Source organism: Mobula birostris, chromosome X, assembly GCF_030028105.1.
Source record: "Mobula birostris isolate sMobBir1 chromosome X, sMobBir1.hap1, whole genome shotgun sequence".
NCBI classification, from domain to species: domain Eukaryota; kingdom Metazoa; phylum Chordata; class Chondrichthyes; order Myliobatiformes; family Myliobatidae; genus Mobula; species Mobula birostris.
This window is the reverse complement of record NC_092402.1, coordinates 52,216,488-52,242,312: the sequence shown is the minus strand read 5'-3', so window position 1 is coordinate 52,242,312 and position 25,825 is coordinate 52,216,488. Positions and strand designations below refer to the sequence as shown.

The following is a 25,825-nucleotide window of genomic DNA, read 5'->3' as shown; positions in this document are numbered from 1 at the left end:
GATTTTCTGAATCTGAACTAATCTTCATCAAAGCTCCTTGTGTTGTGTCTCTTTCAGACAAATCTATTGTGTGAGTCTTGAATGTATATCATTTTTGAATATCGTGCATATAAAGATGTACATTTGTTCCAAGAGGGTGAAAATTAGGTGGCTTAAGTTTCTTGTGGGATTTAAATCCTTTCAGTGCTTGAAGAACATGAAAGGAAAACCCTTTTAAACCCTTTTTCTATTTTTTTTTGTGGTTGCACCTGAAGAATTTTGTAACTTCTGTTGAAGGATCTACCACTGTCACCATGGACTCACTGAGATCTGAGATTAATAAACACTTGGCTTACAGAAATCTGAATTTCCTTTTGGGGGGGAGGGTTGAGCTTAGTTTTTGTCTAATTCTGGTTTTAATTATCAGATAAGTCCTTTGTCTTACATTATTTAAAGAAAACTTAATTTTGGATGGCTGCAAATACAGGCCTGTATATCAAAGTATGCAGTAAGTAAAGTGGTTCTGCTTCTGACATTCCCTTATTCTTGACCAATCTTGCGTTCCTTTGATCATATCTTGAAGTGATTTTCTGCTCTTTTGGTGACTTGATATCTGAGAGCTTTGCATGTTGGATCTGGTGCCACATGTCCTGTTTTGAACGTTTCAGTCCTGTGTGCACATGGTTACCCAACTCACTAATGGAAGATTTTGAAGGGGGAGGGGTCATGAAGGTGGTGGAGAAAGCAAACCTCCTGTTCTTGGGCAGAAAATTACACCTAGAAATATTTCCCTGCTTTCATGTCTTCCATACATCCCCTTTACCTAGAATTGCATTCTTTGCTTTGCAATCAAGGGCCTTTGAATAAAATCTCTCCTTAAGGTTACCTACAACAAACTATGGTAGTGTGAATTGTGTGGGAATGTGCTTGCCTTTCAATACTCTGGAAGGTGGAGTACTAAATTGTCCCTCTATACTTGATTACAGTGGGCTTCTGGTTTGAGAGCATTCCAACAATTTTTGACATCACTTATCAATGTGGATTGCTGGTAGAAAGTTGTCAGAAGCAAATGGCTTTTACTCCACAACAGCAGAAGGATTCTGGGGTCAATTGTAGTTCTAAGTGCTGTACTACCTAAGATTTGGCAAATTCTGTTCAGAACAAGATTCAAACACTCAGTCACATTATACGGCTAGGTCTTGCTACATGGGTAACGGCCACCTTCTAGTCAACCTCTTGGACCAATCTAATTGTCTTTTCATGTGTTCAATTATTCATTTAAAAATATCAGTATATTTCATTATTTGGCTCCACAGAGGAGTAAATCCCTTTTAAACCACACTTGAAACGTAATATAAAAAAAAACAAATTTTAGCAAAGTAATTAGATGTGATGCAAAAGTTTAAAAAAAAAGGCCATTCCATTAGTCTTAAAGGCTGTATGGTGCTGGTTATGCAGTAGTGGATTTAAATAGTTATCTATTAGATACTGTACATGGGAAGATAAATGGTATTATAAACTGTCTCCTTGCAGCAAAAAGATAAAATGAGTAAACTTGTATGAAGTATTTTTTGTGTTGCTCTGGCAAACAATTCATGCTTTGTTTTAATTTTATAAAAATGTGTAATGTCTGTCTGTGTGTGTGCCTTTTTTTAAAGTGGACCTCTTGAGTACACCAGTTATTTTGTGACTTGAAGTGTTTGAAGTCCAGAATTGTCACCTGTAGCTGATTAGTTGTGTTGTACTTTGAAAAGCTGTGGCACATGGTATTAATGAACAAAACACTTTTTTAAAAATATAAGTTATCTGGAAATAAACTCCACAGTATACACATCGGTGTTCTTGTCTTTTTTTTTCTTTCCATCCTGCATCATGCACGTGCCCCCTTAAGCTGCCTGTCAGTCTCAGTTTCTTTAACCCTCACTATGGACTTGAAGCCAGGTTCATGCACTTCCTGCCAGTCAATCAACTTCTTACATAACCACTGGTTAATTTACAACGTGCTTGTGCAAAAACATTGATTTATGCAGAATGTTCAAATATGCAAATGACACAGAACTTGGGGGAAATCCAAATGGAACTATTTTTGGGTTTACTCCATGTAAAATTCTTTACCCAAGAAAGTGGGAAAATTGATTATCAGTAGCGGAAGAAATCGTACGTGATGTTTTAGAGCTTCCATTTAATGACATGCGTTGGTTTAATGTATTTTGATGCAACGTGGCCAATGTCAGTGCAATCAGCACAAAAGTAAACAACCCTGAGCGCTAACTGATTTTGCTGCAATTTATTTTTGCTCTGGTTCTCAAAAATATGCAAGGCACAGACTGTCGGAATAAATTATTTGTCACTGGAGTTTCTGCTGATTTATTGTGGACATTCAAGACAGCTCTAAGCTGGGACTTTTAGGTATGATGTTGTTTCAAGACTGTTGACAATGTTATTAGTGAATAAATTGGAGGTGGGTCTTGTAGCAAAGTCCACCAAAGGCTAAACAAATTCAGTTTGCACAAACCAATTCACAAGCAGAGGAAAAAGAACTTACACCTAAGTTTTCCACATCCAAAAAAAGTAACTTTTCTAAAGAAATGGGGGATAGTTGCTGTCGAGGAACAATCCCAAGAGAAAATAAAACTCTGCACATTTTAGGTTGAACCAGGAGTCTCAAGAATAGTCTCCAATACTTTGCCCACCATTGAAGTAAGATTCACTGGTCTATAGTTCCCAGTGTTATCCCTACACCTTCCAGGCAGATTATGCTCCATCTACAACCATACTCTGCTTTTGTGCGTAAACTGATTCTGAATCCATCTGACCTTGGGGACGTGCCTGTCCTAATGTTTTATAAAAGATCCAGCATATCCTTTCTTAACGTTGATCTATTCTGGCATATCAGCCTGTTGTTTTGCACTGTCCTCACAAACAGTAGTCAAGGTCCCTCTCACTAGTGAATACTGAAAGGAAAGTATTCATTAAGGACTTGCCCAATACTTCCTTCGACTCCAGGCACATTTCCTCCACTATCCCTAATTGGTCATACCGTACCCTCACTCTGGCCATCCTTCTGTTTTACACATATGTGTAGAACATTTGCTAAGGCCTTCTCATGGCCCTTCTAGATCTTCTAAGTTTATTCTTCAGCTCCTTCCTGGCTACCATAAGTCTAGAGGCCTGTCTGATTCTTGCTTCCTCAACCTTAAGTAAGCTGCTTTCTTCCTGTTGATGAAATGTTCCACATTTCTTGTCAACCATGGTTCCTTCGCCCTACCATCCTTTCCCTGCCTTAGTGGGATAAGCCTATCTGGAACCTTCAGCAAGTGCTCCCAAAACAGCCTCCACATATCTGTTGTGCATTTCCCTGAGTATATTCGTTCCCAATTTGTGCTCCCCAGTTCCTGCCTAATAGCATCATAATTCCCCCTCCTCTATTTAAATACTTTCACATACCGCCTGCTTCCATTCTCCTCTAAGGCTGTGGTAAAGGTCAAGGAATTGTGGTCACTGTCTCTGAAATGCTCACCAACTGAGCGATTTGTGATCTGACCTGGTTCATTGCCTAGCACCAGATCCACTATGGCCATCTAGACGACTATTGACTACTCTTGTCGTCGGCCTACATATTGCATTAGGTATCCTTCCTGGACACCTTTTTAAAAAAAAAATAATTCAGCCCAATCAAATAATGAGGTACCAATCAGTGTTAGGGAAGTTGGAATCACCCATGACAACAATCCTGTTACTTTTGCACTTTTCCAAAATCTGCCTCCCGATCTGTTCCTCAGTGTCTCTGTTACTATTGGGGGAGGGGGGGAGGAGGAGGGTCTATAGAATCTTCGCAATAGTGTGATTGTTCCCCTCCTGTTTCTGACTCCACCCACACTGTAGACACTCAGCAGACAATCACTGCACAATGACCTCCCTTTCTGCAGCTGTGATATTATCCCTGATTAGCAATTCTATTCCACCACCTCTTTTATCTCCTTCCATGTCCCTTTTGAAGCATCTAAACCCCAGAACAGCAGCTTTCCTGTCCTTGTGACAGCCAAGTCTCTATAATTGCCACATCATAGTTTGTAATGACCCATAGTCTAAGTTCCTGATACTGCTTGTATTAAAATAGACACACTTCAATCCATCTGATTGACTTTGATTTTGCCTTATCAGCTATCTATCCTTCCTCACAAGTCTTTCTACATGCTGCATCTACCTGTATACCACCTGACCCAACCTATCACTCTGGTTCCCATTCCCCCAGCCAAACTAGTTTAAACCCTCCCTAACAACTCCTGAAAACCTGCCTGCAAGGATATTGGTCCTGCTCAAGTTCAGATGTAACCTGTCCTTTTTACACAGGTCATATCTTCCCCAAAAGAGATCCCAATGATCCACAAATCTGAAACTCTAAAGCTGCACCAATTCTTCAAGGCCTCCACTCTAACACTGTCCATCCTACAATGGCTGCTCCTGCATTGGTCGCTCTTTAAACCTGACTTTATTTTATTGGCCCTTGCCAAGTGCCTAATTTCCTTGTGATCTGAGGGAGAAGAATGACCAACTAACCACACTCACTTTTTCAAATCTTGCTCCCACAATGCGCTTGCCAATAACTCACAATCTCAGGCTGCAGAACTTTCTATCTTTATGTTAAAAGGATGAACTTTCAAGTCAGAAATTGATGATGCAGAAGGATGTCATGTGACACTGGCCAGAATTTCTGTAGATAAGTAACAATTAAGGTGGCTCCCTTATGGACAGAAGCAAAATCATAGTGGGAGATAAATGACAAAGAATTAAGGAGATTGCAGATTGAAGTTGCAGAAAACCTCTTGGAAATGGTGGAGAACTGCAGTTCAAGAAAAAATGAAAAAGAAATTAGTATTAGAGGGAAAAAAAGAAGAAATTAATGAGACTGAAAAGTGATTAAATCCCCAGGCCCCAATACTACTTGGCCTGGAATCTTGAAGGGGGTGGCTATTGCAATGGTGAATGCATTGATTGTCACTGCAAAGCTCTGTTTGAGAATGGATCCCACAGTCTGGATGACAGAAAATATAACCACACTATTTAATAAAGGAGGGAGTTTAGCCAATCAGGAACAGGAGCATGAGATGAAAAGACAACTTCATGCATTTCCAAGATTTAAAAAGCAGCGCTTTGCGGCAGTTTTCAGAGTTTGAACTGCGGCCAATCAGAGAGCAGGAGCGTGATGAGAAGAGGTCACTTCACACAGGTCCGTGATTGAGGATTTAAAAAGCAGTGCTTCGCAGCAGTTTTCGGAGATTGAACTGTGGCCAATCAATGAGCAGGACTCAGTAGCAATGGCAAATGAAAAGACGGTGGGTGCAAGCAGAGTGGCCATTGTGTGAGTGGACCAGTATTTGAGTAGGGAGGCTTTGGATCATCAGGCTTGGGCAAGGTAACTATCTGGTAAGTTTCTTTTTTTTCTTCATTCCTCGTCTGTTAGGGCACAGTTAGTGCAGTGAGAATGGCTCTGGGGTAGTGTTGTGTGTGTGAGATGTGAGAATTCTGGGAGACCTCTAGCCTCCCAGATAAGCACATCTGTTCTGAGCTCCAGCTCCTCAGAGAACGTGTTGAGGAACTGGAGCTGCAGTTCGATGACCATCGGCTCATACGGGAGACTGAGGTGAGACGGACAGAAGCTACAGGGAGGTAGTCACCCCCAAGTGGCACGGGGCAGGTGACTGTCAGGAGGAGGAAGGGAAATGAGTATCCCTGTGGCTGTTCCCCTCAATAATAAGGATACCATTTTGGATACTGTTGAGGGGGACTTACCAGGGAGCCACAACGACCGGGTCTCTGGCACTGAGTCTGGCGCTGTGGCTCAGAAGAGAAGAGAGGTGAAGAGGACTGCAGTGGTGGTAGGAGATTCCATAGTCCGAGGAACAGAGACGGGTTTCGGTGCATGTGATAGAGACGCCTGAATGAATATTGCCTCCCAGGTGCCAGGGTCAGGGATGCCTTGGATTGTGCTCTAAAAGGGGAGGGTGAGCAGTCAGAAGTCTTGGTACATTTTGGCACCAATGACATGGGTAGGAAAGGTGAGGAGGTCCAAATGAGAGATTTTAGGGAGAAGCTGAAGTCAGATGTATCAGTATTACCGTGGAGTAAAGAGAATTACAGAGGCATGAGAGAGGAGCTGTCCAGAATTGATTGGATGGGGACACTGGCTGGAATTTCTGAAAGCAATTCAGAAGACACAGGGTATGTACATCCCAAAGATGACACAACTGTGGTTGACAAGAGAAGTCAAAGCCAATATAAAAGCCAAAAAGAGGGCATATAACAGAGCAAAAATTAGTATGAAGTTCCAGAATTGGGAAGTTTTTAAACACCAATAGAAGGCATTAAAAAAGTCAGAGTTGGAGAGGCATAAAAAGATGGAATAAGAAGGTAAGGTAGCCAATAATATTAAAGCGGATACCAAATGTTTCTTCAGGTTTATAAAGTGTAAAAGAGAGGATATCAGACCAGTGGAAAATAATGCTGGAGAGGTAGTAATGGGGGACAAGGAAATGGCAGATGAACTGAATAAGTATTTTGCATCAGTTTTCACTGTGGAAGACACTAGCAGTGGAAGTTTGAGTGTGTCAGGGCAGAAGTAAGTGAAGTTGCCATTACTAGACAGAAAGTTCTTGGGAAACAAAGGTCTGAAGGTAGGTAAGTCACCTGGACCAAATGGTGCACACCCAGGTTCTGAAAGAGGTGGCTGAAGAGATTGTGGAGACATTAGTAATGATCTTTCAAGAATCACTAGGTTCTGGCATGGTTCCTGAGGACTGGAAAATTGCAAATGTCACTCCACTCTTCAAGAAGAGAGAGAGGCAGAAGAAAGTAAATTATGGGCCAGTTAGTCTGACCTCAGTGGTTGGGAAGATGTTGGAGTCAATTATTAAGGATGAGATTTTGAGGTACTTGGGAGACACGTGATAAAATAGGCCATAATCAGCATGGTTTCCTTAGGGGAAAGTCTTGCCTGACAAATCTGTTACAATTCTTTGAAGAAATAACAGGCAGAATAGACAAAGGAGAATCGGTTGATATTCTGTAATTGGATTTTCTGTACTTGGATTTTCAGAAAGCCTTTGACAAGTTAAGAGCCCATGCTATTACAGGAAAGATTCTGGCATGAATAGAGCAGTGACTGATTGGCAGGAGACAAAGAGTGGGAATAAAGGGAGCCTTTTCTAGTTGGCTGCCAGTGACCAGTGGTGTTCCACAGGGGTCTGTTGGGACTGATTCTTTTTACATTATATGTCAATGATTTGGATGATTGAATTGATGGCTTTGTGTTCAAATTCACAGACGATACAAAGATAGGTGGAGAGGCAGGTAGATTTGAGGAACTAGAAAGGCTACATACGGACTTAAGACAGATTAGGAGAAGGGGCAAAGAAGTGGTAGATGGAATACAGTATCAGGAAGGATATGGTCATACATTTTGGTAGAAGAAATAAAAGTGTATACTATTTTCTAAATGAACAGAATATTCAAAAATCTGAGGTGCAAAGGGGCTTGGAAGTCCTCATGCAGGATTCCCTAAAGGTTAATTTGCAGGTTGAGTTGGTGGTGATGAAGGCAAATGCAATGTTAGCATTCATTTCAAGAGGACTAGAATATAAAAGCAAGGATGTAATGTTGAGAGTTTATAAAGCACTGGTGAGGCCTCACTTGGAGCATTGTGAGTAGTTTTGGGCCCCTTATCTAAGAAAGGATGTGCTGACATTGGAGGGGGTTCAAAGGAGGTTCACAAAAATGACTCCAGGATCGAATGGCTTGTCGTATGAAGAGCATTTGATGGCTCTCGGCCTCTACTCACTGGAATTCAGAAGAATGAGGAGTGAACTCATTGAAACCTATCAAATATGGAAAAGCCTCGATAGACTGGATGTGCAGAGGATGTTTCCTATGGTGGGAGAGTCTAAGACCAGAGGACACTGCCTTAGAGGGCATCCTTTCAGAACGGGGATGAGGAGGAATTTCTTCGGCTAGGGAGTGGTGAATCTGTGGAATTCATTGCCACAGGCAGCTGTGGAGGCCAAGTCATTGGGTATATTTAAGGTGGAGGTTGATAGATTCTTGATTAGTCAGGGCATGAAGGGATAAAGGCTGAATAGTGGAGCAGACTCAATGGGCCAAATAGCCTAATTTTGCTCCTATATTTTGTGGTCTTATAGTCCTAAAATGTGGGGAGGGGAAAGAGGGTGAGAAATGGAGAGAGGAAGAGGAGACATGGGGAGGGAATGGGAGGAGGTGAAGAGGTGGTGGTGAAGTGGGGGGATAGGTGGAGATGGGAGTCAGGATGACAAGAATGCAGTATGCACTCATCACACACACACACACACACACACACACACGTGCCTCCTCTCCCCCCCTCCCCACACATACTCCACCTTACCTGTGGCAATGAGACTGTTAACGAGGGTATAGTTGTCCTCAGCACCCAGAAGCGAGCATGGGAAAACAACGCTGTGAAATGGAACATTATCCTTGGCCATGAAATTGTAGAGTTCGACCTGTGTTTGGTGGAAAATTAGGGGAAACCTTCAGAGTCACAAGCGTGGTCTAACCAGAGTCTTATACCTCACAGCTCTGGAACTCAATCCCCTAATGAATGCCAGGGGATAGGCCAGGGGTGGCAAACCTATGATCAAATACCCAAGATGGCATGCACAAAAATTTTGTTGGCACATAGCATGCAGTATTCTTCGATTCTTTAAATTCCACCCATAATAAAAAGGTAACATCATTATTTTATTTTCAAATGAAGTCGCAAATTATTTTTTTACACCCCGACAGCAGTGAGATGTTTCATAGCAAACGTCTCACACTGGCTTGGTGCCAGTGACGTGGTTGCAAGAACACAGGATGCTGGATGATACATTTTGAAATACGCATAGACCCAGTGTATACATCAGTATTTGTAAACGTTCGGGCCAGCTGGCATTGGCTTCACTCTGCCTATATTTTTTTCTTCTTCTTCTTCTTGTGGGTGGACACTGGATATTCAATGATAACAATGGTAAATACTGTATGTTTGAAGTTCCCGGGTGTCAGCATCTCTGAGGATCTAATCTGGTCACAACATATTGACGCAGTTATAAAGAAGGCAAGACAGCGGCTATATTTCAATAGGAGTTTGAGAAGATTTGGTTTGTCAACTAAAACACACGAAAACCTCTACAGATGCACCGTGGAGAGCATTCTGACACGGCTGCCTCACTGTCTGGTAATGGGGGGTGGGGGGGCTACTGCACAGGACTGAAAGAAGCTGCAGAGGGTTGTAAATTTAGTCAGCTCCATCTTGGGTACTAGCCTACAAAGTTCCCAGGACATCTTCAAGGTGCGGTGTCTCAGAAAGGCAGCGTCCATTATTAAGGACCCCCATCACCCAGGGCATGTCCTTTTCTCACTGTTACCATCAGGTGGGAGGTACAGAAGCCTGAAGGCACAGACTCAGCGATTCAGGAACAGCTTCTTCCCCTCTGCCATCCGGTTCCTGAATGGACATTGAACCCATGAACACTACCTCACTACATCTTTTTAAAATTTATTTCTGTTTTTGCACTTATCTTAACTATTTAATATGTATATATATATATATACACATACATACTGTAATTCAGTTATTCTTTCTATATTTATCATGTATTGCATTGCACTGCTGCCCCAAAGTTAACAAATTTCATGACATATGCCGTTGATACTAAACCTGATTCTGATTCTGATGTAGTTTAGTGCCTCCATGAATATTGATGTGCGTCATTGTTGTTAGTGATAAACTTGGTCAAGTTTAGTTCTAGGAGTACACTGCTGATGAATCTAGTACTATGTGCATAGCTCTCAAAACAACCAAATGCAAGCTGGATAAAATATTTGTCATAGTTAGTACAGCAACAAAGGTCTCACTGAGTATAAAGTGTATTTATTCTCCTTTCCTTTCTCTTTTGTGAATATGCATATGCTTATAATGTCATATTCACATCTTTTGTTGTATAGGCTATATGTTGTTCGTCCATCGTTGGCATCGATGAGGACCTCAACACCATTATGATGGTGTCGAGACTAGCGCGTGATTTGGATTTAAGTGAGGGAGAGCTGCGCAGCGTCAGCCTCACTCTCTCTTCCCAATTCCCATCTGGATCCAGTGGCAAGACAGAGTCTGGATGGCTGGAGATGGGAATAGGCGCAGTGGATAACCAGGACATCTTCTATGTCTTGTCCTGCTCTACACGTTCCACGACGCTTGCAGAGACCGCCTTCTTGACCGTTGGACCTTCCATTGGTCTCGCCCGCTCAATCCGCTGGAGTCTGTCTTCACATGCTGGGATAGACAACTCCCTATCTCACCAAGGGTTTGAGACCCGTCAGCTGCCCTCACCTGGTTTAGCCGGCTTGTCGAAGCCGTTGCCCGGGGTGTGGCCGCTGTCGCATGCAAACAGCTACGGGGAGCCACAGGTGAGAGCTGAGTGCCAGGTGGGGACCAAAGGTGGACTAACCGCCTTGAAAAGGACACGACATGTTCCCCCACCAGAGGTGCTACCCCTCCCTGACACCCCATACACTCAATCAGGTTTAGGGTGCTATATGAGGCACCCTAACAATACCATTTTGAAATTATGTGATTTGCAATTGTTTTTTTAAAAGATTAATATTAATAATTTTGAACAGGTTATATTAAAATGCTTCAGTTACCTCAATCTGTCTCTGTTATACTTTTATTAATAGTAAAACAATGAATACTCATAAATAAGAAACAAGCCTCATCCCCTTCCTGTCCCCCAGTTGTGGACTCTACCCCCACCAGGAGAAATGACTTCTCACCTCCCACCCTGTCCAGCCCGCTCAGAGTCCAACCATCTAACCAGATCACCTCTTCAAACTGCCATTGGACACAGGTCTCAACCAACATAAACTGAATCACTACCACAGTCTCGTAACACTACCACTTTGCAATACAATGGACATTTCTATTTGTGCTTCTCCTTGTAAAAACCAGGAAAAATTAAGTTTAATTTGATTTCTGTGTGAATGTTATGCCTCTCAAATCAATTTAATTATCATTCAAACCATCCAATCCCTGCAGCTTTGCATGGGTTTACCCTGGCTAGGATACAGAAGCCTGTTGTCCCACACCACCAGGCTCAGGAACGGTCTGATTCTGATTCTGAGCTACTTCCTTTCGACCATTCGGTTGCTCAACCAACCAGCACAACCCGGATCACCACCTCAATATGATCACTTCCCCAATCCTTTCCAGTCCCAAAGGCTTCCTGCCCAAAATATTGACTGATGAGTGATTTGTTGACCTGCTGAGATCCTGCAGCATTTTATGTGTCTGCTATTATGTTCTAATTGTGTTCTTACTTGTAAAACGTGTACAATTTATATTTATATTTCCTTGTCAATGTTGTGTCTGTGAAGCTGCGGAAGGTCAGCTTTTCACTGCACCTGCACACACATGGATTTGCAAAGTGACAACGAACTCCACTGTGACACTTCAGACATTGCGCGGCAGCATCAGAGGAACATTTGGGTCTGGAAATGTACATGAACTCCTTCACAAGAACATCAAAACAGCCTCCCTCATCGTCACCCGCAATGCTCACCTCTGCAGGGTTCTTCCACCACTTCTCCCAGTCCTCGGTATAATTGGCAGTGATGGATATGTACCCAATTGGAGCGTCAAACCAGACATAGAAAACCTAGGGACCAAACAGGCAGGATTAGAGCGTGACGAGACAGTGTGGAGGGAGATTCACTCTGTCTCTGACCCTGGGAGTGTGTGATGGGACGGTGTGTGGAGAGATTCACTCTGTGTCTGACACTGGGAGTGTGTGATGGGACAGTGTGGAGGGAGATTCACTCTGTGTCTGACCCCGGGAGTGTGTGATGGGACAGTGTGGAGGGAGATTTACTCTGTGTCTGATCCTGGGAGTGTGTGATGGAACGGTGTGGAGGGAGATTCACTCTGTCTCTGACCCTGGGAGTGTGTGATGGGACGGTGTGTGGAGAGATTCACTCTGTGTCTGACACTGGGAGTGTGTGATGGGACAGTGTGGAGGGAGATTCACTCTGTGTCTGACCCTGGGAGTGTGTGATGGGACAGTGTGGAGGGAGATTCACTCTGTGTCTGACCCTGGGAATGTGTGATGGGACAGTGTGGAGGGAGATTCACTCTGTGTCTGACCCTGGGAATGTGTGATGGGACGGTGTGGAGGGAGATTCACTCTGTGTCTGACCCTGGGAGTGTGTGATGGGACAGTGTGGAGGGAGATTCACTCTGTGTCTGACCCTGGGAGTGTGTGATGGGACAGTGTGGAGGGAGATTCACTCTGTGTCTGACCCTGGGAATGTGTGATGGGCAGTGTGGAGGGAGATTCACTCTGTGTCTGACCCTGGGAGTGTGTGATGGGACGGTGTGGGGAGAGATTCATTCTGTGTCTGACCCTGGGAGTGTGTGAGGGACAGTGTGGAGGGAGATTCACTCTGTGTCTGACCCTGGGAGTGGGTGATGGGACAGTGTGGAGGGAGATTCACTCTGTGTCTGACCCTGGGAATGTGTGATGGGCAGTGTGGAGGGAGATTCACTCTGTGTCTGACCCTTTTTTTTTTTTTTTTTTTTTAAATTTTTTTTTTTTTTTCAAAATTCTTTATTACAAATGTCGGTGCTATACAATATTTACAAACCCAGTGAATAACACATTTACTACACTACAAACAGACAATACATGTTAAACCAATATATTGCCATCCTCGTCAATGATGGCATTTACACCCCGCGGAGCCCAACGGTCCCGGAACATCTCGACGGTCGCCGTGGACTGCGCGTAACCCTTTTCAATGTTCACCCGGGCACGAACATACCCCCTAAACATAGCCAGGCAGTCCGCCCGGGGAGAACCTCCTGCCACCCTTTTCCAGGAGCCACGGATGGCAATTTTCGCCAGCCCCAGGAGCAAGTTGACAAGGACATCCTCATCCCTCTGTGCCCCCCTCCTTACTGGATGACCATATATGAATAGGGTGGGACTGAAATGCAACCAGAAGGCGAGAAGCAGCCCACGCAAATACGCGAAAAGGGGCTGCAGCCTCACACACTCCACGTACATATGGTACACGGTCTCCTCCAGCCCGCAGAAGTGACACGCGGCTGGGAGATCCGTGTACAAACTAAAGAACTTATTGCAGGGCACCGCTTTATGCAGCACCCTCCAGCCGAGATCCCCAAGGTGCATGGGAAGGACTCCCTTGTAGAGGGACTTCCACTGGGGACCCCCCTCACCTCCAGGTGGAAAGACCGACCGCCATGGCGTGTCGGGACGGTGGACAAATGCTAGGAAGTGGAGGGTGTGGAGCAGCAGCCCATAAAGGTACCTCCTGCCTGCATCCCTGAATGGGATTGTGGGTGTTGATGAAAGACGGCTCAAGTTGTGTGGATTCGTCTCTCGGGTAAGGCTGCGGGGCCTGGGCCCGACGAGCAGCTCAGCCCGAGTCGTTCCACACACTTGAGCCGCACTGACACCCGTTGAGACAGGGCAAGGGTCGGCCAGGACCCCGCCCTCTGCCAGAGGAGGGGATTCCCGGCCTGAGGCAACCATGTTCCAGACTCTCAGCAGGTCCTGATAGAAGCCGGGCAGCCTCTGCAAAGCAGCACGGCTAACGCCCGCCGGTGGTAGCTGCATATCTTCGGCAAGACAGCAGCCCCTCCGGAGGAAGAAAGTCGCCAACACGTGCCACCTGGGAGGGTGCTCGGCGTACAGGAATCTCTGCAGCGTCCTGAGGCGGAGAGCCGCCAGTCGTGTGCGTACACACACCAGCGACTGTCCGCCCTCTCCTTCTGGGAGACTCAGAACCGCTGCAGAGACCCAGTGCTTCCTGTTTCCCCAGAAGAAGTCCACTAGCTTCCTCTGCATTCTTGCGACAAAAGGGGCAGGGGGGGCCAAGGTGACCATCCGGTACCACAACATGGAGGCCACCAGCTGGTTTATGACCACCACCCTGCCTCGATAGGAAAGCACCCTGAGAAGGCCTGACCAGCGCCCTAGCCGGGCCATGACCTTTGTCTCCAGGTCCTGCCAGTTCGCCAGCCAGGTCTCCCCAGAAGGACTCAGGTAGACTCCCAGATAGAGAAGACGTCTGGTGCTCCACTCAAAAGCTCTCATCTCCTCCGGCAGGGAGTCCACCTGCCACTGGCCTACTAAGAGTCCGGAACATTTCGCCCAGTTGATCCTGGCGGAGGATGCCGCCGAGAAAACATCTTGGCACTCGCGCATCCTCCGCAGGTCACAGGGGTCTGTCATCATGAGGAGTACGTCATCGGCGTAGGCCGAGAGGACGACCCCCATGTCCGGTTCGCGCAGAACCAGACCTGTCAGCCTTCGCCGAAGAAGGCCGAGGAATGGCTCGACACAGATCGCATACAGTTGACCGGACATGGGGCACCCTTGACGCACTCCTCTTCGGAAGTGGATAGGTCCTGTCAATGATCCATTAATTTTAACTAGGCACTCTGCGGCAGAGTACAGGAGCCGAACTCGGGCCACAAAGTGTGGTCCAAGCCCAAAAGCCTGCAGGGTGCCCACCAGGAAACTGTGGTCCACCCGGTCAAAAGCCTTCTCCTGGTCAAGAGAAAGAAACGCTGCCGGGGTCCCAGTCTCCTGGAGTAGGTGGATCAGGTCCCGTACTAGGTGGACATTGTCCTAGATGGAGCGGCCCGGGACTGTATAAGATTGGTCAGGATGGACCACCTGTCCAATTACCGAACCCAGACGGTTGGCCATTGCCCGGGCGAAGATCTTGTAGTCCACGCACAAGAGGGAGACCGGCCGCCAGTTCTTTAGCAGGCGGAGGTCTCCCTTCTTGGGCAGTAGGACCACAACAGCTCTCCGCCATGAGAGGGGCATTTCTCCAGTGGCTAGGCTCTCCCCTAGGACAAGGCTATAATCATCCCCCAGGACATCCCAAAAAGCCTGATAAAACTCAACACTCAGTCCATCCAAACCAGGGGACTTGCCCCTCCGGAGTTGCCGAAGGGCAGTGGACAGCTCCTCCCGAGTCAGGGGGGCATCCAGACGCACAGCGTCCTCTGGGCTGACCTTCGGCAAATCCTCCCAGACCTCATTACACACCTCCGCATTTGACGGATCAGGCGAGAATAAGGACCGATAGAATGAACGGACCTCGTTGTTAATTCCATCAGGGTCCGTGATGGAGGAGCCATCGGCAGCCAGCAGCTCCACTAGCTGCTTTTGAACTCCCCGCCACCTTTCCAACGAGTAGAAGAAGGGTGAGCCACGGTCCAAATCCTGCAGCATTTGGATCCGTGACCTCACGTACGCACCTCGGGACTGCTGGAGCTGCAGGTTCCTTAGTGCGTCCTTCTTCTCCTGGTATTCCTGCCACAGCTGTTGGTCTCCAGCGGTCGGACCGAGGCGGGACTCCAGGTCAAGCAACGCTCTCTCAAGCCGCTCAACCTCAGAGCTCCGCCTCTTTGTCGACCCCCTAGTGTACTCCCGACATAAAAACCGGATGTGGGCTTTGCCCACATCCCACCATAGCCGTAGGGAGCAGAAAACTCTCCGCCTCTCCTTCCAGGAGACCCAGAAAGCTCGGAACGAATCCCGGAATCGGCTGTCCTCCAGCAGCCGGTTGTTAAAATGCCAGTACCCGGATCCCACCCGAGGGTGTAGTGGAATAAATTCCATCCACACAAGGTGATGATCCGAGCACGACACCGGCCGCATGGAGGACGCCGACACGCGGGAGACGTAGGCCCGAGAGATGTAAATGCGGTCTATCCTGGAACCTCCTTCTCTAGACCTTCTCGAGAAGGCGCTAGAGTTGGGGTGAAGATTCCGCCAGCTGTCCACCAAGTCAAAGGAGCCGACTAGCTCCTTTAACTTTTTTGCCGATGCTGGGTCGCGTTGGAGGCCCGAACGGTCCTCCGCCTCGAGGGTACAATTGAAATCTCCCCCGAGGATGACGCAATCCCCAGGATCGATGGAGCTCAGCAGGGTGGACAGCTGGCAGAATAGGCGCGTCTGCATCACACCGCGCCTGGGAGCATACACATTGATAAAATGCAATGGTACGCCATCCAGGCGCACAACCAGGTGGAGCAGACGGCCGGGCACAACGTCCTGGACTCTTTCAATTACTGGCCGGAAGGTCGGGGCCAACAGGATCGCCACCCCGCTAGAAATGGAGCTGAGGTGACTCATGTAGACCCCGCCCCGCCACTCCAGGAGCCAAGCAGACTCGTCCCCAGGGATGGTATGGGTTTCCTGCAGGAAACTCACCGTATACCGCCCATCCCTGAGGGCTGAGAGATTGTTATGCCTGCGAAGAGGACCCCTGCTGCCGTTTACGTTGAGACTAGCTATGGTAAGCTTCATGGCGGGAGCACACTAGGGCTCAGCAGCTGTGCCCATTTCGGTGAGAGCGGAGGCGCCCTCCACCACACTGTCCGGAAAGAAAGCAAGGTTACTTTATGCCTTCCGGGCTCAAGCGGTACCAGCGACACCCTGTGACCCACCATCCCCCGTAGGAGCGAGGCTGCTTCTCCCTCTAATGTCCCTTACTAGGTCATCTAGGAAAGATTTTAGTTGCCGTCTGTCGTTCCCCGCCACCGCATTCCTCTTTCCCTTTCCCTTTCGTCCGAGGATGACTCGCAGGGACCTCACCAGCCTCGGCATGCTGGGCCAGCGCAGCGAGGCTAGTTGAGGCCGGTGCTTGGCACCCTCAGAGGTAAGAATAAAATGCTTAATTTCCTCTACAGGTATCAATGGGGACTTCTCAGGAGGGGTGAGGATGTCCATTATTTCACTATCGAAAGAGTCCCCCTCCAACCCGTCACTGCAGACAGAATCCCCATCGGCCTCCCCGCATGTTCCAAAAGATGGCTGCGCTTGTGACCCATACCGCGCAGCGGGCACCTCGCTCTTACCTGCCCGCTCCACCGTCGCATCAGCCTCATCCACATTTGCGACAGTGGAGGGACAATCCCCAGGGACTCCCTGCAAGTCATTAATTGCTGGGGTCGACGTGCACAGAAAAACGCCCTCCCCAGGGGGCAGGCATAGAGGGGAACCCGGCACCTTTGGTCCAAGGGATTCACAAGCAGCCTGGTGCTGAGAATGAGAGCGCTTTGTCTCGTCTCCTCTTACATTATTCGGTACACTGGTCTCCAGAGAGGCGCTGACTTGTAGGTCCTGGGTGGAGGCCTCCAGGGCTGCCTCATTGGTGCAAACAGGGCTATCACAAGCTATTTGCACAACCACACCATCTTCCCCAGGACTGGTGGCTACAGCTGGGGACTCAGGTTTAGAACCAACCCCTACCCGGATTCCCACCCCTTCCTGGGACTCCTCCGCATCTACATCCCCTGCCCTCTTGCGGGAACGTTCCCTTCTCCTCTTCACACCGGAGGAGCACACAGGTGCAGGCTTCACCGATGGGGCGGCGCTCTCTGTTTCCATCGCCCCGTCTGCTTGCGCACCTCCCCGAGCCCCACGCTCCACTTCAGGCGAAATGGGCGTGAGCTCTGCAGCCTCAAAGGCCCGCTTCTTACTGTGTTTGGATTTCCCCTTTGCCTTCTTACTCCGCACAGACTCCACCCCGTCCCCCACCCGAACCACAGGGAGAGGAGCAGGGACCGACCCAACCGTAGGAGTAGAGGTAGGGGTAGGGGCAGGGGCAGGGTGAGGGGCTGGGGCAGGATTACGGGCGGGGGCAGGGTCAGATGCAGGCGCAGATGCACGTGCAGGAGTAGGATCAGGGGCAGAGGTAGCTGGGGCACTGGTGCCCGAAATGGGCTCCCTCGGGTTCCGGCCGGCAGGACAGTCCCTCCGAAAGTGCCCCACCCCCCTGCACGCATGGCACCGCGGGCGCTCGGAGCTCCAGTACACCTGATAATCCACTCCCTCATGCCGGACAGTAAACCGGCCCTCAACATCGTCCTCCCTTTCCAGCTGCATGAATACCTGACGCCGGAAAGAGATTACGGTGCGGAGGGTGCGTCTCTTAAATTTGTGTCGGATGGCAGTGATCTCCGACCTTACTTGCCCTAAACGGGCCAGTGGGGGAAGCAAGTCCTCATTTGGAATGAAAGGCTTAACATGCCCAAGCACGATACGTTGCGTGGGGGCCGTCACCAGCTCCATAGGTAAAAAGATGTTGTCTACCGTGACTCCCCTGCTCAGGGCCCGGTGCACTAGCTCTTCATTCGCCAGATAAAACACCGCCTTTCCGAACTCCTTCTCGGTGGCCAGAATACCACCTTTCCCAACAAGGTCCTCCATTGCCTCCGTACACTTTTCTAGTGTCATTCCAGGGCGCAAAATACATTGCACCCCACGTTCCACCTTCACCGACCGAAAAAGGGCGTTGTCCGAGGCCGGGGAGGCAGCCGCCCTTGCATAACTCCCCGAAGGCCCGCGACTCCCCGGAGACCGGTCCGGCATGCTGGCGCTCTTTCCAGTCCGAGAATCCTACAGCGGTGCCGGTTAGAAGTCCTGGAACGAGTCGAATAACTGGCCGGGAAAGTTTGCAGTCGACAGTTCTCGCTGGCTCGACGCCAGGAAAGGCTCCGTCGGACTTGCAGAGACCCAGGCCGGGAGAGGCCGAAACGTCCTTCCAGATGCTTCGGCACCAACACCGGACGAAAATCAGGAAAGCAATGGAGGAGGAACGTTACCCCGCTGTCAAATGGGGGGGAACGACGGCGTTTGCCTCCGGTTTTGGAGCGAACCGGCTTCCTGGCGAGTTGCCAGCGGCCGCAGCTGGGAGCTATGCAGTTAGCAGCCGCCAACAAACCCAGCCCAAACCGGCAGTAAAACTGCACACCGAGTTTCTTCACCAGCGCCGTCACTCACTCGATTGTTCAAGAGACTTTTAGAGCCACCTCCAAAGTATTCCACGAACTTTATCCAGTAGTTTTGCCTCGATTTCTCCCAGCTCAGTCAGCACAGCTCCTCTCTGTGTCTGACCCCGGGAGTGTGTGATGGGATGGTGTGGAGGGAGATTCACTCGGTGACTGACCCTGGGAGTCAGTGATCGGACAGTGTGGTGGGAGATTCCGTCTGTGTCTGACCCCAGGAGTGTGTGATGGAACTGTAAGGAGCGAGATTCACTCTGTGTCTGATCCCGGGAGTGTGTGATGGGACGGTGTGGAGGGAGCTTCAGTCTGTCTCAGACTTCGGGAGTCTGTAACAGGACAGTATGGAGGGAGCTTCACTCTGTGTCTGATCCCGGGAGTGTGTGATGGGATAGTAAGGAGGGAGATTCACTCTGTGTCTCACCCCAGGAGTGTGTGATGGGACAGTGGGGAGGGAGATTCACTCTGTGTCTGACCCTGGGAGGGTGTGATGGGATGAGGTGGAGGGAGCCTCAATCTGTGTCTGACCCTGGGAGTGTGTGATGGGATGAGGTGGAGGGAGCTTCAATCTGTGTCTGACCCTGAGAGTGTGTGATGGGTCAGTGTAGAGGGAAATTCACTCTGTGTCTGACCCCAGGAGTGTGGGATGGGATGGGGTGGAGGGAGATTCACTCTGTGTCTCACCCCAGGTGTGTGCGATTGGACAGTGTGGAGGGAAATTCACTCTGTGTCTGACCCAGGGAGTTTGTGATGGGACAGTGTGGAAGGAGATTCACGCTGTGTCTGATCCTGGGAGTGTGTGATGGGACAGTGTGGAGGAAGCTGCCCTCTCTGTCTAATTCCATGAGTCTGTGATGGGAGAGTGTGGAGGGAGATTAACTCTGTGTCTGACCCTGGGAGTGTGTGATGGGACACTGTGGTGGGAGATTCAGTCTGTGTCTGACTCTGGGAGTGTGTGATGGGACGGTATGGAGGGAGATACACTCTGTGTCTGACCCAGGGAGTGTGTGATGAGACAGTGTGGAGGGAAAATCACTCCGTAACTGACCCTGTGAGTCTGTCACGTGACGGTGTGGAGGGAGAATCGCTCTGTGTCTGACCCTGGGAGTGTGTGATGGGATGGTGAAGAGGGAGAATCACTCTGTCTCTGACCCCTGGAGTGTGTTATGGGACAGTGTGGAGGGAGCTTCACTCTATGTCTGATCCCAGGAGTGTGCGATGGGATGGTGTGGAGGGAGCTTCAATCTGTGTCTGATCCCGGGAGTGTGTGATGGGACAGTCTGGAGGGAGCTTCACTCTGTGTCTGACCCTGGGAGTGTGTGATGGGATGAGGTGGAGGGATCTTCAATCTGTGTCTGATCCCAGGAGTGTGTGATGGGACAGTGTGGAGGGAGATTCACTCTGTGTCTAACCCCAGGATTGTGGGATGGGATGGGGTGGAGGGAGCTTCACTCTGTGTCTGATCCTGGGAGTGTGTGATGGGACAGTGTGGAGGGAGATTCACTCTATGTCTGACCCCAGGAGTGTGGGATGGGATGGTGTGGAGGGAGATTCACTCTCTGACTCTGGGAGTGTGTGATGTGATGGTGCGGAGGGAGGTTAACTGTGCATCTCACGCAGGGAGTGTGTGATGGGTCAGTCTGGAGGGAGCTTCACTCTGTGCCTGACCCCAGGTGTGTGTGATGGGACAGTGTGGAGGGAGATTCTGTCTGTGTCTGACCCCAGCAGTGTGTGATGGGACACTGTAGAGGGAGCTTCACTCTGTGTCTGACCCCAGGAGTGTGTGATGGGACAGTGTGGAGGGAGATTCATTCTGTGTCTGACCCGAGGAGTGTGTGATGGGATAGTGTGGAGGGAGAATCACTCTGTGTCTGACCCCAGGAGTGTGTGATGGGATAGTGTGGAGGGAGAATCACTCTGTGTCTGACCCTGGCAATGTGTGATGGGACAGTGTGGAGGGAAATTCACTCTGTGTCTGACCCCGGGAGTGCACGATAGGACAGTGTGGAGGGAGATTCAATCTGTGTCTGACCCTGGAAGTGTGTGATGGGACGGTGTGGAGGGAGATTCACTCTCAGTCTGACCCTGGGAGTGTGTGATGGGACAGTGTGGAGGGAGCTTCACTCTGTGTCTGACCCTGGGAGAGTCTGATGGGATGGTGTGGAGGGAGATTCAGTCTGTGTCTGATCCTGGGAGTGTGTGATGGGACGGTGTGGAGGGAGATTCACTCTGTGCAGGACCCTGGGAGTGTGTAATGGGATGATGTGGAGGGAGCTTCACTCTATGTATAACCCCAGAAGTGCGTGATGGGACAGCGTGGAGGGAGATTCACTCTGTGACTGACTCTGTAAGTCTGTGATGAGACGGTGTGGAGGGAGAATCACTCTGTGACTGACCCTGTGAGTCTGTGATGGGACAGTGTGGAGGGAGAATCGCTCTGTGTCTAACCCTGGGATTGTGTGATGGGACTGTAATGAGAGAGATTCAATCTGTGTCTGACTCTGGGGGTGTGTGATGGGTTGGTGTGGAGGGAGAATCACTCTGTCTCTGACCCCTGGAGCGCATTATGAAACTGTAAGGAGGGAGATTCACTCTGTGTCTGATCCTGGGAGTGTATGATGGAACAGTGTGGTGGGAGCTTCACTCTGTGTCTGACGCCAGGAGTGTGTGATAGGACAGTGTGGAAGGAGATTCACTCTGTGTCTGACCCTGGGAGTCTGTGACCGGACAGTGTGCAGGGAGATTCACTCTCTGTCTGACCCCGGAAGTGGGTGATGGGACAGTGTGGAGGGAGATTCATTCTGTGTCTGACCCTGGGAGTGTGTGATGGGACAGTGTGGAGGGAGATTCACTCTGTGTCTGACCCTTGGAGTGTGTGATGGGACAGTGTGGACGGAGAATCACTCTGTGACTGACCCTGTGAGTCTGTGATGGGACGGTGTGGAGGGAGAATCGCTCTGTGTCTGACTCTGGGAGTCTGTGATGGGATGGTGTGGAGGGAGATTCACTCTGTGTCTGACCCTGGGAGTGTGTGATGGGATGGTGTGGATGGAGATTCACTCTGTGCCTGACCCCAGTTGTGTGTGATGGGACAGTGTGGAGGGAGATTCCGTCTGTGTCTGACCTCGGGAGTGTGTGATGGGACGGTGTGGAGTGAGATTCACTCTGTGACTGACCCTGCGAGTGTGTGATGGGACAGTGTGGAGAGAGCTTCACTCTGTATCTGATCCTGGGAGTGTGTGATGGGACAGTGTGGAGGGAGCTTCACTCTGTATCTTACCCTGGGAGTGTGTGATGGGACGAAGAGGAGGGAGCTTCAATCTGTGTCTGCCCCTGGGAGTGACTTTTGGACGGTGTGGATGGAGATTCACTCTGTGTCTGACCCTTGGAGTGTGTGATGGGACAGTGTGGACGGAGAATCACTCTGTGTCTGACCCTGGGAGTCTGTGATGGGATGGTGTGGAGGGAGATTCACTCTGTGTCTGACCCTGGGAGTGTGTGATGGGACTGGAAAGAGAAAGATTCACTCTGTGTCTGATCCCGGGAGTGTGTGATGGGATGGTGTGGATGGAGATTCACTCTGTGCCTGACCCTGGGAGTGTGTGATGGGATGGTGTGGAGGGAGATTCACTCTGTGTCTGACAATGGGAGAGTGTGATGGGACAGTGTGGAGGGAGATTCACTCTGTGTCTGACCCTGGGAGTGTGTGATGGGATGGTGTGGAGGGAGGTTAACTCAGTGTCTCACCCAGGGAGTGTGTGGTGGGTCAGTCTGGAGGGAGCTTCACTCTATGTCTGATCCCAGGAGTGTGTGATGGGATGATGTGGAATGAGATTCACTCTGTGTCTTATCCCTGGAGGTGTGATGGGACAGTGTGGAGGGAAATTCACTCTGTGTCTGACCCTGGGAGTGTGTGATGGGACGGTGTGGAGGGAGATTCACTCTGTGCAGGACCCTGGGAGTGCGTGATGGGACAGTGTGGAGGGAGATTCAATCTGTTTCTGACCCTGGGATGGTGTAATGGGATGGTGTGCAGGGAGCTTCACTCGATGTCTAACCCCAGGAGTGTTGGATGGGACGGTGTGGAGGGAGATTCAGTCTGTGTCTGATCCCGGGAGTGTGTGATGGGACGGTGTGGAGGGAGACACACTCTGTGTGGGATCCCAGGTGTGTCTGATGGGATGGTGTGGAGGGAGATTCAGTCTGTGTCTGATCCCGGGAGTATGTGATGAGACAGTGTGGAGGGAGCTTCACTCCATGTCTGATCCTGGGAGTGTGTGATGGGGCAGTGTGGAGGGAGATTCAATCTGTGTCTGACCCCAGGAGTGTGTGACCGGACAGTGTGCAGGGAGATTCACTCTCTGTCTGACCCCGGGAGTGTGAGATGGGACAGTGTGGAGGGAGATTCATTCTCTGTCTGACCAAAGGAGTGTCTGATGGGTCAGTGCAGAGGGAGATTCACTCTGTGTCTGACCCTTGGAGTGTGTGATGGGACAGTGTGGAGGGAGATTCACTCTATGTCGGATCCCGGGAGTGTGTGATGGGACAGTGTGGACGGCGAATCACTCTGTGACTGACCCTGTGAGTCTGTGATGGGACGGTGTGGAGGGAGGATCGCTCTGTGTCTGACCCTGGGAGTGTGTGATGGGACGGTGTGGAGGGAGATTCACTCTGTGCAGGACCCTGGGAGTGTGTAATGGGATGATGTGGAGGGAGCTTCACTCTATGTATAACCCCAGAAGTGCGTGATGGGACAGCGTGGAGGGAGATTCACTCTGTGTCTGACCCTGGGAGTGTGTGATGGGACTGGAAAGAGAAAGATTCACTCTGTGTCTGATCCCGGGAGTGTGTGATGGGATGGTGTGGATGGAGATTCACTCTGTGCCTGACCCCAGTTGTGTGTGATGGGACAGTGTGGAGGGAGATTCCGTCTGTGTCTGACCTCGGGAGTGTGTGATGGGACAGTGTGGAGAGAGCTTCACTCTGTATCTGATCCTGGGAGTGTGTGATGGGACAGTGTGGAGGGAGCTGCACTATGTATCTTACCCTGGGAGTGTGTGATGGGACGAAGAGGAGGGAGCTTCAATCTGTGTCTGCCCCTGGGAGTGACTTTTGGACGGTGTGGATGGAGATTCACTCTGTGTCTGACCCTGGGAGTGTGTGATGGGACAGTGTGGAGGGAGATTCACTCTGTGTCTGATCCTGGGAGTGTGTGATGGGACAGTGTGGAGGGAGATTCACTCTGTGTTGGACCCTGGGAGTGTGTGATGGGATGGTATGGAGGGAGATTCAATCTGTGTCTCATCCCAGGAGTGTGTGATGGGATGGTGTGGAGGGAGATTCACTCTGTGTCTGACAATGGGAGAGTGTGATGGGACAGTGTGGAGGGAGATTCACTCTGTGTCTGACCCTGGGAGTGTGTGATGGGATGGTGTGGAGGGAGGTTAACTCAGTGTCTCACCCAGGGAGTGTGTGGTGGGTCAGTCTGGAGGGAGCTTCACTCTATGTCTGATCCCAGGAGTGTGTGATGGGATGATGTGGAGTGAGATTCACTCTGTGTCTTATCCCTGGAGGTGTGATGGGACAGTGTGGAGGGAAATTCACTCTGTGTCTGACCCTGGGAGTGTGTGATGGGACGGTGTGGAGGAAGATTCACTCTGTGTCTGATCCCGGGAGTGTGTGATGGGATGGTGTGGAGGGAGATTCACTCTGCGTCTGACCCCAGGTGTGTGTGATGGGATGGTGTGGAGGGAGATTCACTCTGTGTCTGATCCTGAGAGTGTGTGATGGGACGGTGTGGAGGGAGATTCACTCTGTGCAGGACCCTGGGAGTGCGTGATGGGACAGTGTGGAGGGAGATTCAATCTGTTTCTGACCCTGGGAGTGTGTAATGGGATGGTGTGCAGGGAGCTTCACTCGATGTCCAACCCCAGGAGTGTTGGATGGGACGGTGTGGAGGGAGATTCAGTCTGTGTCTGATCCCGGGAGTGTGTGATGGGACGGTGTGGAGGGAGACACACTCTGTGTGGGATCCCAGGTGTGTCTGATGGGATGGTGTGGAGGGAGATTCAGTCTGTGTCTGATCCCGGGAGTATGTGATGGGACGGGGTGGAGGGAGAATCACTCTGTCTCTGACCCCTGGAGTGTGTGATGAGACAGTGTGGAGGGAGCTTCACTCCATGTCTGATCCTGGGAGTGTGTGATGGGACAGTGTGGACGGCGAATCACTCTGTGACTGACCCTGTGAGTCTGTGATGGGACGGTGTGGAGGGAGGATCGCTCTGTGTCTGACCCTGGGAGTGTGTGATGGGACAGTGTGGAAGGAGTTTCACTCTGTGTAGGACGCTGGGAGTGTGTGATGGGATGGTATGGAGGGAGATTCAATCTGTGTCTCATCCCAGGAGTGTGTGATGGGATGGTGTGGAGGCAGCTTCACTCTGTGTCTGAGCCCCGGAGTGTGTGATGGGTCAGTGTGTAAGGGAGATTCACTCTGTGACTGACCCTGGGAGCCTGTGATGGGACAGTGTGGAGGGAGCTTCACTCTGTGTCTGATCCCGGGAGTGTGTGATGGGACGGTGTGGAGGGAGCTTCACTCTGTGTCTGACTCTGGGAGTGTGTGATGGGATGGTGTGGAGGGAGGTTAACTCAGCGTCTCACCCAGGGAGTGTGTAGTGGGTCAGTCTGGAGGGAGCTTCACTCTATATCTGATCCCTGGAGGTGTGATGGGACAGTGTGGAGGGAAATTCACTCTGCGTCTGACCCTGGGAGTGTGTGATGGGAAGGTGTGGAGGAAGATTCACTCTGTGTCTGATCCCGGGAGTGTGTGATGGGACGGTGTGGAGGGAGATTCACTCTGTGTAGGACCCTGGGAGTTCATGATGGGACAGTGTGGAGGGAGATTCACTCTGTGTCTGACACTGGGAGTGTGTGATGGGACAGCGTGGAGGGAGA

General features: G+C 50.0%; 1 protein-coding gene across 1 annotated transcript in view; it reads right to left on the bottom strand.

Moving 5' to 3' along the window:
- mars1 (methionyl-tRNA synthetase 1) overlaps positions 1 to 25,825 on the bottom strand; it is a 72,210-nt gene that overhangs the window by 17,254 nt on the left and 29,131 nt on the right. Inside the window, exons 13-14 of the mRNA XM_072249784.1 lie at positions 11,607 to 11,702; positions 8,396 to 8,513 (exon numbers count right to left, since the gene is read on the bottom strand). Coding sequence (XP_072105885.1) covers positions 8,396 to 8,513; positions 11,607 to 11,702 — 214 coding nt within the window. The remainder of the gene's footprint in view (positions 1 to 8,395; positions 8,514 to 11,606; positions 11,703 to 25,825) is intronic.